Source organism: Aphidius gifuensis, linkage group LG4 (genome assembly GCF_014905175.1).
Source record: "Aphidius gifuensis isolate YNYX2018 linkage group LG4, ASM1490517v1, whole genome shotgun sequence".
NCBI lineage: Eukaryota > Metazoa > Arthropoda > Insecta > Hymenoptera > Braconidae > Aphidius > Aphidius gifuensis.
Window position 1 is genome coordinate 19057913 of NC_057791.1, and position 12183 is coordinate 19070095.

General features: G+C 26.2%; 1 protein-coding gene across 1 annotated transcript in view; it reads left to right on the forward strand.

The window, feature by feature from the left end:
* Nucleotides 1-1013: 1013 nt before the first annotated feature.
* Nucleotides 1014-12183, forward strand: part of LOC122855459 (protein dachsous) — a 54083-nt gene continuing 42913 nt past the window's right edge. Inside the window, exon 1 of the mRNA XM_044156833.1 lies at nt 1014-3624. Coding sequence (XP_044012768.1) covers nt 1852-3624 — 1773 coding nt within the window. The 5' untranslated portion in view covers nt 1014-1851. The remainder of the gene's footprint in view (nt 3625-12183) is intronic.

Sequence of the window (12183 nt, forward strand, 5' to 3'; positions counted from 1 at the left end):
GATGTTGAAGAGAGAAAATAAAATAAAAAACATTCAAGATGAGCACAAAGATAAAAAAAAAAAAAAAGGGTAAATAATAAGTTCACAGTTTCGGTGCCACATACCGCAAAGTCAATTTCCATCAGAGATTTTCAGGTTGAGAAGATGATGAAGAAGAGTAAGAGATGAAGAAAAATGATGATGAAAAATAAAAAACATTACAAATAAATAAACAAAAAAAAAAAAAGATTGGTAAGTTGAACGCGTGTGTAGACGAGAAGCAAAGTTGCTCCGTTTGTGAATATAAGCTGGAATAGAAAGAGATGATGATGATGAATAAAAAAATAGTAAAAAAATAAAAAAAAAAAACATAAAATTGAATATAATACCTAGATGCAATAGACTGAGATGCAAATAAAAAATAAAATCAAAAACAGCAGCAACCAGCAAAAGAGAAGAAGAAGAAGAAGAAGTAGTAGAAGAAGAAGAAGATGAAGAAGAAGAAAAAGAATCAGCATCCCCAGGTATAAGAGTTGCCGCACATGCATATAGCAGGTATTGCGGGGGCCTTATACCCCCCACTTTATCATATATTTTTTTCATCAAAGATGGCGGATCTACCAGAAGTAGAAAGAAAAAAAATCAACAAATATAATAAAGAGTAAAAGAGAAAGATTCACTATACCTGGGTTAGATGGTTTCCCCCTCAATGAAATAAAAGTCAGGTGAGAGATGCTGAGAGTTTTTCAGGGACGAAAGTAAATGTAACAAACAAAGATGAAGAGAATAATAAAAATAAAGAAAAATAAAAAAAATACACACTACTAAAAGCGGGGCCTTATGAAGTAGTTTAAGAGGGGGAAGATATTGCTGGTTTTGCAGGTGCCGCCATGTCAGTTCAGTGCATGCCCAACTTTCAAACTGTGCGGTACAATAAGACAGATATTAAATATATATTTTTACATTATTTTTTAAGGATATTTATTGTTGTTGTTGTTGTTTGTTTATTTATATTTTTGACAAGTTATTTAATTGAATGATTATCAGTACAATTAAATTATTTTTAGCCTGGATTATATATAATTTTTATTAAGCTAAAAATAACAAACAATATACACAAACACAAATCTTAAAAGATTCCTTTTTTTGTTTAAAAAATTTACTCATTTTTTTTTTGGAGTATTTTGGAGTATTTGGTTTAACAAGTGAAATAATATTTAAATTTGTTTATTATCAATGTGATATATTGTTTAATGATACATTATTCTGGATACACATATTAGTGTATATAGTTATTTTTAAAAATACATATAGTGTATGTGTGTTGTGTATGTGTGTGGCTGGATGGTTGCTGGAGCTGACCGGTTGACTCTTAAACTCCAATCCAGAAGTTGAGAGTTGTGTATATAAAGAGAGTGTGCATACCTGGTATGCCAGTAATATATTTTTTATTTATTTTTTTATTTTTTCATTCTCATAAGTTTGTTTTTTATCATGTTAAAATAAATGAGATGATAAATATAAAATTATTATCATCATAAAAATATAAAAGTGAATTTGAATAATATATTTTTAAAATTGAAAATTTAGTGAATTTTGTGTGATATAATAATCATCACACTAAAAGAAAGTCAAAAAATAATGTTTGTGTTTGTTTTTAAAAATACATATTTATACAGATGATGATGATGATGATGTTGATGATGAGAATGAAAATGATGATTATAGCTAAAAGAGAAAGAGTCGAGAGTGAATTATTAAATAATGAAAAAAAAAAATTACAGTGATAATATATATAAAATTGGTTATTAGTTTATTTAAAAATTTAGAAAAACAAAATGCAAAGTGGTAGATAGTAGTAATTAATTGAAGATGGAGGAGGAAACAAGAAGAAGAAAAAGATCATCATTATCATTATTAAAAATTGGTGGTGATGGTGTTGGATATTTTTCAATATTATTTGTATTTTTAATTGGTATATTATCAGCAAATAGTAATGTAAAATCTGAAATAATAAAATATCTTGAAATATCAGAAAATACACCACCAGGTAGTAGAATTGGTTTTATTGATGCTGATAATCCACCATATTTAATAGTACCAGTACCAGGTTCACCAGTAACAACTGATTTAACTGTTGATCCTGGTACAGGTGAAATACGTACAAAAGTACAATTAGATAGAGAAACAACACCATCATATAGTCTTGTTGCTTTAACACAAAATATTAGAATAGTCATTAAAATACTTGATGAAAATGATAATGCACCAATATTTCCAGTTGATAATATTATTATTGAATATCCAGAAAATTCACCACGTGATTCAAAACGTGCATTACCACCAGCAAAAGATCCAGATCTTGGACAATATTCAACTCAAAAATATGAAATAATAAATGGTAATAATGATAATTTATTTAAATTATCACAACATCGTGGTAGAGATGGTGTATTATATGTTGATTTACAAAATTCTGGACAACTTGATCGTGAATTATGTTCATTTTATAAATTATTAATTGAAGCAAATGATGGTGGTATACCATCATTACGTTCACAATTAAATGTTACAATAATAATACAAGATGTCAATGATAATCCACCAGTATTTAATCAAACAAGATATACAGCAAGTATTGCAGAAAATGCAACAATTGGTACATCTGTATTACAAGTTAATGCAAGTGATGCTGATATTGGTATTAATGGTGATATTGAATATTCAATAAATCGTCGTCAAAGTGATCGTGATGAAATGTTTAAAATAAATACAAAAACTGGTATGATTTATGTTAATAAACAACTTGATTTTGAAACAAAAGAAAATCATGAACTTGTTATTGTTGCACGTGATTTAGGTATACAACCATTAGAAACAAGTGTTTTTTTAACAGTATATGTACAAGATGTTAATGATAATCAACCAATGATTAATGTTATATTTTTAACTGATGATGCAACACCAAAAATAAGTGAATCAGCACAACCTGGTGAATTTATAGCACGTATATCAATAAGTGATCCAGATTCACGTAATGAATATTCAAATGCAACTGTAACATTAAATGGTGGTGATGGTAATTTTGGTTTAGCAACACGTGATAATATAATATATCTTGTTGTTGTTGAACGTAAACTTGATCGTGAATATAAATCAATATATAATTTATCTGTTGAAGCAACTGATACTGGTACACCACCATTACGTGCAATACGTACATTTAAATTAATAATAACTGATGTTAATGATAATTCACCAATATTTAATGAACAACAATATGTTGGACATATTTATGAAACATCAGAACCAGGTACTGAAGTAACACGTGTTAAAGCAACTGATTTAGATGATGATAATAATTCAATTATTAAATATTCATTAAAAAATACAACATCATCTGAATCATTTAATATTGATGAAAATAGTGGTATTATAACAACAAATAGTCATATTAATTGTGATAATGATCCAACACCAATACTTGTTGTTGTTGCAAGTGATATGGGTAAACCATCATTGAGTTCAAGTGCTATTGTTAAAATAACAATATATGATCTCAATGATAATGAGCCAATATTTGATAAACCATTGTACAATGTTACTGTTGCTGAGGATTTACCAATTGGCCATTGCTTTCTCAAGGTATTTCTTTTTTTTTTTTTTTTCTTCATATATTTTTTGCCATATGCACATTCATTCTTGAATTTTTATTTATTTATACCTCCCTTTCTCATTAATACACATGTATAATTATTATAATTATATATTTTTCATTATCAAATGTATTTTTTTTTTTTAATTTTATTTTTCAATATAAATGTTTATAATATTTTTTAATGATTTAAAGATGGGTTGTTTTTTATTTTTTAAAATTGATGGTTTTTTCTTTTATGCTGATGATGATGATGATGATGGAAAATATTCAGAAAATATATTTTTTTGATTACTGTGTTTATTATGAATGTATGTCTATGTTTTTTTTTTTTTTTTTATTTTTCGAAATTTAGAATTAGATTTATATATATATTTTGCGAGTGCCAACGCCCGCAGCAATTGTTGCCGTTTACGGTTGCGGTATTGCAAGTAAATTCTATCTTTCTCAAGCTCTCTCTGTACATTGAAATTTGAACAAGTAAAGTTGCTTACTTACAAACTTGCTTCCTTGCTCATTCTTGGTCCATCCTTCGTATATAATAATATACACACACACAGATATACACAAGAAGACAGACCAAGCAAGCATCAGGTAAAAGCTAAAATGCTCACAGCCTCCTTCGTGATACAAACACACACTCATATATAAACTTGTATACATCATCTGGTGTCTTTTATCAACTCGTTGCTTTGTATAAACATTCCGTGTGCGATAGTAAATATTTTCTCATTCGTTCAACAGCCAAGCTCAAAATTGTATGTGTACCAGTTTTGTATCTTGTATATATATGCGTGATTTGTGTGTTAATATACATGCACATATGGCCATATGATAGTAAAGATTCTTCAACCAGTTGGTGTGTGTATTGACTCGGGACCAACGTCAACTACTCAGATATACCTCAGGGCCAACATTGAATCGATTTGGGACACGCGAAATATGCCGGGGGTAGGCACATACTTGGACCAAACATTTGACACTTTTTTTTTTTTTTTCAACTTTATATTATTGTTTTGTTTTTATTATTAATTTTTTTATCCTTTTCTTTTACAATAAATTGACACTGGGGATGACTTGAAAATCTGGAACAAATATTTTTTTTTTTTTTAAATACCATATCAATGAAAAATATTTCTTAGACATTGCGTCACGTTTTACAATAAATATACTCATTTGTATTTTATTTTTGTTCTATAATAATCATTGTTTGAATATATTTTTTTTTTTTGGATTTTTTGTTTTTTGCCTATTCATGACGAGAATATATATTTTTTTTTAAAATGATTTTTATCTTTCTCGTAGAGTCATTGAATTTATTATTATTATTATAATTTTTAAGTGGATATTTTTTTAACTGGAATAATTTATGAAAATTCAGGTTTTTTTTTTTAATTTTTTTTTTATACAAAATGTGTGTGTTTCATTTTTTGGCAATTATTTCGAAATTGATATTATGCTTGATGCAAAAACTTGCTGATGTTGTATGGGAAATTCATTATTTATTTTCCAAAGAAGATAATTTTGTTTTTTTTTTTATGTACATGAATTCGATACAAGTGAAAGCGCAGATTGCAAATTGAGGCCGCTTAGGCGTTACAAACTTGACTTGCTTGCCACCAATATTATCATTTTTTTTATTTTTTTTATATACATGTATATATTATGTAGAGTTTAAATAACTTTCCAATGAACGAGTATGTGTATTTGATATTATAACAGCGGGAAAGTACGCAGGTATATTGAGTAAAAAAAATTTGAAAAAAAAAAAATTATTTTGATGCTGTGTATGCGCGTGTGTCTTGAAAGGTGTCATGTTCACACGTGCACATGTTGCCACATGCATACCGACGACAAAAGTTCACCTGTTGTTGTTGTTACGATAAACCTTTTTTTTTTTTTGCTCTATGTTATTCAACGTTTGCGGAAATATCAATTTTTTTTTATTGCAATTTTTCTGTTTGTTTTCATTATGTCTTTACAACGATATTTCGTTTTTTTTTTTTGAATTTCGTTTTTTTTTTTTATCGAGTCAGATTAAACAGCGGGTGATGATATTATAATATACCTATATAAAATGGCTTTCATCATCTCACACATCATATACAATATAAAAATTTAATAATATATTTTTTTGCCATTTAAAAAATATTAAAAAAATCCAAAATGATTATTTTATAAAAAATTTTCCAAATTAGAAAAATTAATTTTTATTGTTATTATATCAATTTTATAAAAATTTTTATGTGCGTGTGGATATATAGTTGAAAAAAGAGAGAAAGATGAATAAGAGGGATGAGTAAAATAAGAAAAAAAAAAATAAATAACATTTTTTTAAAATAAAAATGAAAGAAAGAAACGAGTCGACGAGACGAGCACAGCATTCCACAGGGTCCATATTAATTATACCAAGGATAGACATATACACTGATACCTCTTCAAGATTAAAATACTATACTCATTCTAATGACTAATTTGACAATTAGACAATTAGTCGTTATTTTAATTTATTAATTTTTCTTCATGTGATTTAATATTATCTCCAAACATTTTATCATCTCTTCCATTTTTTTTTTTTTTTTTGTATTTAGAATTTTTCGAGTACCTCATCTCTTACTTCATCAGAATCTCACATAAATTCTTAAATTTTTTTTATCATTTACCTTTTCTTCACTTCCTTATGACCAGCATCATCACCAATCATCATATCACCAACAAAAAATTAAACCCCTATACATCCTTTTTTTTTTTTTATAAATTCTTTTCATTTTTTTTTTCTTTATGGTGTCAATGAAAATTCCTTTTGACTATTATCATCATCATCATCATCATCCATATGAGTTATTTATTATAAATTTCTTCTTTTGTCAACTTACATCGTCACCTTTCGTGCCGAAATATTTAAATAATTATTATTCAACACCCACTGCATTGATGTTTTATTATAAATATGCAAAATCGAGTTTTAAAATAATCTTTATATTTTATTTATAGTTATTTATTTTTTTTTATACTGGATAAAATAATGTTGATGATGGGAAGAAAAATCAAGTAGATTTATATATAGGAAGAATAGCTGACGAGTCATGGTTAAGTAATTAATCAAAAATTAATTATCAAACTGGTTCTTTTTTTTGTGGTTGAAAAGTATAGCTTTTGTTGTTGCCTAGAGTTTTTAGGCAACTTTAAATACAGCGATAAAAAAAAAAAAAAATAATAATGGAAAAAATTATTGTTGTTATTATTGTAGATGAAGATGATTTTTATTTATTTCTTGTATTCGTTTTCTTTAGCGGTTCTTTAGTTTTTTAAAATAAAAAAAAAATTAAATAAAAAAAAAAATTATATATATGTATTCCATCCACGCCTCTTTCACCGCACATTTCTGACATCCACCGGCAAAATTTTTATTTTTCTAAATGTATTTTGATGTACGTTTGTGTAAAAGGGATTTAATTTTTTTTTTTTTTTTTCTACCACTTTCTAATTTTTTTTAACTTCACTCATCTTACTGCTTCATCTACTGATTGCATTTTTCATTTTTATTTATTTTTTAGTTTAAACATTTGTTAATTACTTTTTTTTTTCTTACAAAAAAAAAAAGAGTTTAAAATTTTTGACATGGGAGTTTTTTAAATATGAATATTAACAATTTTTTCTGGACAATATATTCAAAATATTTTCATTACTCCAAATTGTAAAATAAAATAAAAAATAATGCTGTATATTTTTTTAAATTACATAAAATATTAGGAAAAAAAAAAAATGCATTATAATTACAGTTGATCTTTTAGAAAAAAAAAAAATAATAACTAATAAAGATTTTATTTTTTAAAAACCTCTTTTTTTGATGATTTTTTTTTGCTGTTCTTTTGGAGTCTGAAAAATGACGAGGGGGTGGAAAGATGATAACCAAAATTGCAACGCCTACGAATGCAAAGTTATTTTTTAAATATATTTATTTATTTATTATTTTTTTTTTTTATTTTGCGGTTCCTGTAATTAACCAAGCAACGTGAGTGTCTGCGTGCACGAGAAGCCATCTTCTTATTTCTCATCTTCTTCATCTTCTTCATTATTTTATATATATATATATATTTATGCAAGAAAATATATACCTGGGTCTTTAAAAAGTCTGACGGTTTCTCTCACAACTCGTTCTTCTTCTTCGTTATTTCATCTTGTCTCACTGTGTGTGTGTCTGCACTCATCTCGCGGACATTAACTCTCGATCACAATATAACACTCATCCTCATCCATCCATCCAACCAACCATCAACCAACACATGCATACTATTAACTTTTTTTTTTTTTCTTTTTAGATATTTAAATATCATTTATCGGAAAATTTTTTTTTAAATTTCATTTCCTTATTTTACCTTATGCTAATTAAATAAAAATTATTATTATATGCGAAAAAGGAGAGAAATTAAAGGGGGTTACTATTTTATTATAATGTAAATAATTTATTTGTTAAACACCTACATGAATTTAATAATAAAATGTCCCTTCTAACAGCTCATTATCATGCAACATTTAACATATGTGAGAAAGATTTTCATCATATCAAAACCTATTATCGATACAAACTTGAGATATTGTTTATAATTATATGATTAATACCAGGTGTTTCTTTTCTTTTTTTTACAATAGCATTTTGATAAATTTTATGATTCAATATATTTTTTTTTTTTCTTTTTAAAAGTGTATTCATGCTTCTGGCTATTTATGCTAGCTGATTTCTTTTTTTTTTTTTTTTTTTAATTATCATTTTTTTTTGTAATAAATTGAATATTGTTAAGTTTAATATTTATTTAAATCATTAATCTTTCATCATTAACCAATAAAATCAATTTAATAAATATTAAAAATTTTTTATAAATCATTAAAAAAATTTAATAAAAATAAAAAAAACAGCAGTATTTTTTATATGCCTATTATTATTTTTGTATTTTTTTTTTGTTGATTTAATTTGAAAAAAATGAATGTTTATGACATTTTTTTTTTCCAACATAAAATTATTAAATTGAATACATAAAATATTCAAGCTTATGCGACAAAATATTTAAATGAAAATAAAGAATAAACATGAAAACATGTCGATATATGAAATAATATATAAATTAATAATTTTTAAAAAATTAAAATGGATCAACAATTTTGATGATATTATTTAAATTGAATAAAATTATATACAAGATGATGAAAAATATATTTTTTTTTTTTTATAAAAACACCAAGTTGTTATTGGAATGGTGTATATAAAAAGGCGCAAAATGCGTTTATACAGCACTTATCTGTAAAATACCTGGGTCGAGGTTTATGCGAGCGATGCCTTCACCAAGATCATCGTAAAACTTGGTATCTATACTACTTACATGCATACAAATAGCCAAGTATTTTATCCAAGTTGCAAGTATTGGTGTGTACATATATTTATTTACATATATGTATAGTGACTATGTGACTAGGCAAATGCAATACACACTGCAATATATTGCACTAACAAACTTGTACATATATATAAAAAAAAAAAAGGAAAAAAATTAAAATAAATCCGTTATTTCCCTTTGAGTTGATTATTTATTTTTCTATTATTATTATTATTTTATTTCTTTCTCTATTATTTTTTTTTTCATAATAATATATCCAATGAAATAGTTTTGTATATTTTGAACGAGTATTTTCTTATCGCTCTGATGATTTAACGAATCATCCAATGACCTATCAAAAAATAATTATTATTATTTAATCCATCAATCAATATATATAGGTATATTTTCCAATCATTTTTCGTTTCTTTTGTTGTATCCATTATTGCGTAACCATATAATAATTTCTTTTTTTTTTTTTTCAAATTATTGTATTTTTTTTTTGTACGTTACTCTTGCGTTGAACCTTTTTTTTTTATGTATTTTTTTTGTTTAATATTATTTGTGTACTATTAGGTTCATTATGTTTGCCTCTTTGTCGTTATTCTCGGAAGCATTCGACACCGGTCGGTGATGCTAAGGTAATTGTAGTGATTACGTTTTTACCCAAGCCGAACTTGCCATTGAATTTGTGGCTTTTTTTTTTCTTTTTTTTTCTTTTATTTCATATTTTTATTGTTATGATTGTTTTTTTTATATATTATTCAATTGTTGAATATAATTTATTTATTTATTTGAATATTTAATTTAGTTTTTAGTGATTTTTTTTGTAAATTTTAATTTATTTATTTATTTTTTCTGCTCGATATTTGATATTTTAATTTTGGAGCAGTTTTTTCAATTTTTTTTTTTTTGGAGTAACATCTGCTGTATGAGATCTGCTCTTTGTTCTTTTGAATGGAAAAAAAAAATATATTTTTTTTTCATTATTATATATATATAAATTTAAAAATGAAAAATTATAGAAAATGAGAATGAAAAATATCTAGTAATTTTTTATCAATTTTTTATATTTGATTTTTTTTTTATTTCCGCTGCCTTGGTATCTTTTTTATTCAAGCTCTTCTTCATCTTCAATTCTTGCCTGGCTGACCCAAGGTAAAGGCCCCCTAGCCCCAACAATTTTTTTTTTTTTTATATATTTTTTATAATTTTATTTTTTACCCGGCTGCTGCCGCCGCCGCCGCTGTTGCCGCCAGTGACGCGCGAGCTATATTCTTCTGGGGCTTTTTATTTTCTCTTATAGCCAGTTGAAATAAACGCGTTAGTATTCCAGCAATAACTGCCCAACAAAATTTACTTTTATATCTCGTCCTCATTCCAGAGAATTTAAAATAGATAAAGAATCACATAATTTTTTTTTTATACATACTTTTTTCATCACAAAATTTTTTATATATTTAAATAGTTTTTTTTTTTTTTTTTCAAATTTATTTATTCGCATCTTTGCAATGTGGAAGCCTTTCCTTTTTTGTATATATAATTTAAATGATCTTTGATAGACCAGCAGAAATCATAACCGTAATCAAACCTAAAAAAGGAAAAATTTCTTCATCAAATTATTTTTTAAAGCTTAGTTTCGATAACAAATATTTTTATTTTTTTTCTAAATTCAATTAAGCTTGTCTTTTTTGAAATATTAATATTACTCTGTGTATTGGGTATGCCCTGGAGCAGTACAAAGTGAGCTTTGAAAAAATAAAAAATTCAAAAAATAAGACCCTGTTATTTTGAGCCGTGTCATTTGACAGGTAAAAGCATCACCTGCTGCTCACTACTCACCTTCTTTTCTCTATCGACTTGTGTATAATGCACCTCAGTGATTTCAACGTCCTTGAGTATAACTAACACACATATATAAATTTTATACACCCTCCTCAATTATTATAGAAGAAAGAAAAGAAAATAAAAGAAAAAAAAATATATATTAACTGCCCCATACGTATTTCCAAAGTGTACCATTGATTTGTTTTTTTTTTTTCCTTTATCCTCTCTCTGTACCTACAACATATAGGATATATTTTTTTTTCGTCTCGATAGATATATATTGGTAAAAATAATGCTAGGTTACATTCTGAAAATCGCGTGTCTCTTCATATTTAGGGATGAACCTCTCACTTTCAGACCTCTCACAGTTGGATATATAAATCCTTCGTAAAAAAAAAATAAGAAACATTTTTGCGAACTGGTCATTTGCCAAGTATTTCGAAGCATTGGTATATTTTTCGTATTGGAACTGAAGAGGAGGATCCTCAACTCTGTCCCGGGGGCTAAAGTCAATTTTCTCCACTGTTTGAATACATTTTTATACATATCCTTTATCTTTTTTTTCTATGTCCCTTTTTTTTTTTTTTTTATAAATATATTTTGAGCTTGCCACTGTCTTCCTGAGAATGATGATGATGATGGCCCCTTTTTTTTTGAATTTTTTTTTTTTAATAGGGAATATATGTGCCTTTTTTTGTTGGGTCATCATAGAAGGATATGTAGGGAAGGACATATAATAGATTGTTTCCACCAATGGAAAATAAATGTGTAGGCGTTGCGTATCCGTTGGTAATTGCTGGTAGTGGGATTCAGACTCTCATTTCAACATGCAACGACATTCCAACTTATGTCTGTATATATACAATCATTTTGTTGATAAAAATTTTTTTCTCATTATAGTATTTTTAAAAAAAAACATACCACACAAACTATTTTAACAAACGAAATTCCAAATTATAAAATATGTAAAGTTTTTGATTTTTTAAAATTACATTTTGTTTATTAAATTTTTTTTATTTTTCATATGAAGAATATGATGATGGATAATATATTTGATTACTTTGACTTTTAAACTGCTTGGAGTATTTTTTTTTTTTTTTTTAAATTTTAATGAACAGGTGCAGCAGCAGCAGCAGCAGCAATGAACAGCATGTTATATTAAACACGTTTGTTGCAATTGATACTGATGCAATTAAACAAAACACAATCTAGTATTTATAAAAAATAAAATAAATTGATTATTCCACAGTTGTTTATACATTATTGACTAAAATATCAACGAAGCGTGTCGTTAATGTGTAGGTTGTTGAACATACGGGGAAAGTCGCCATCGTGTCTCGATTTGCTTTT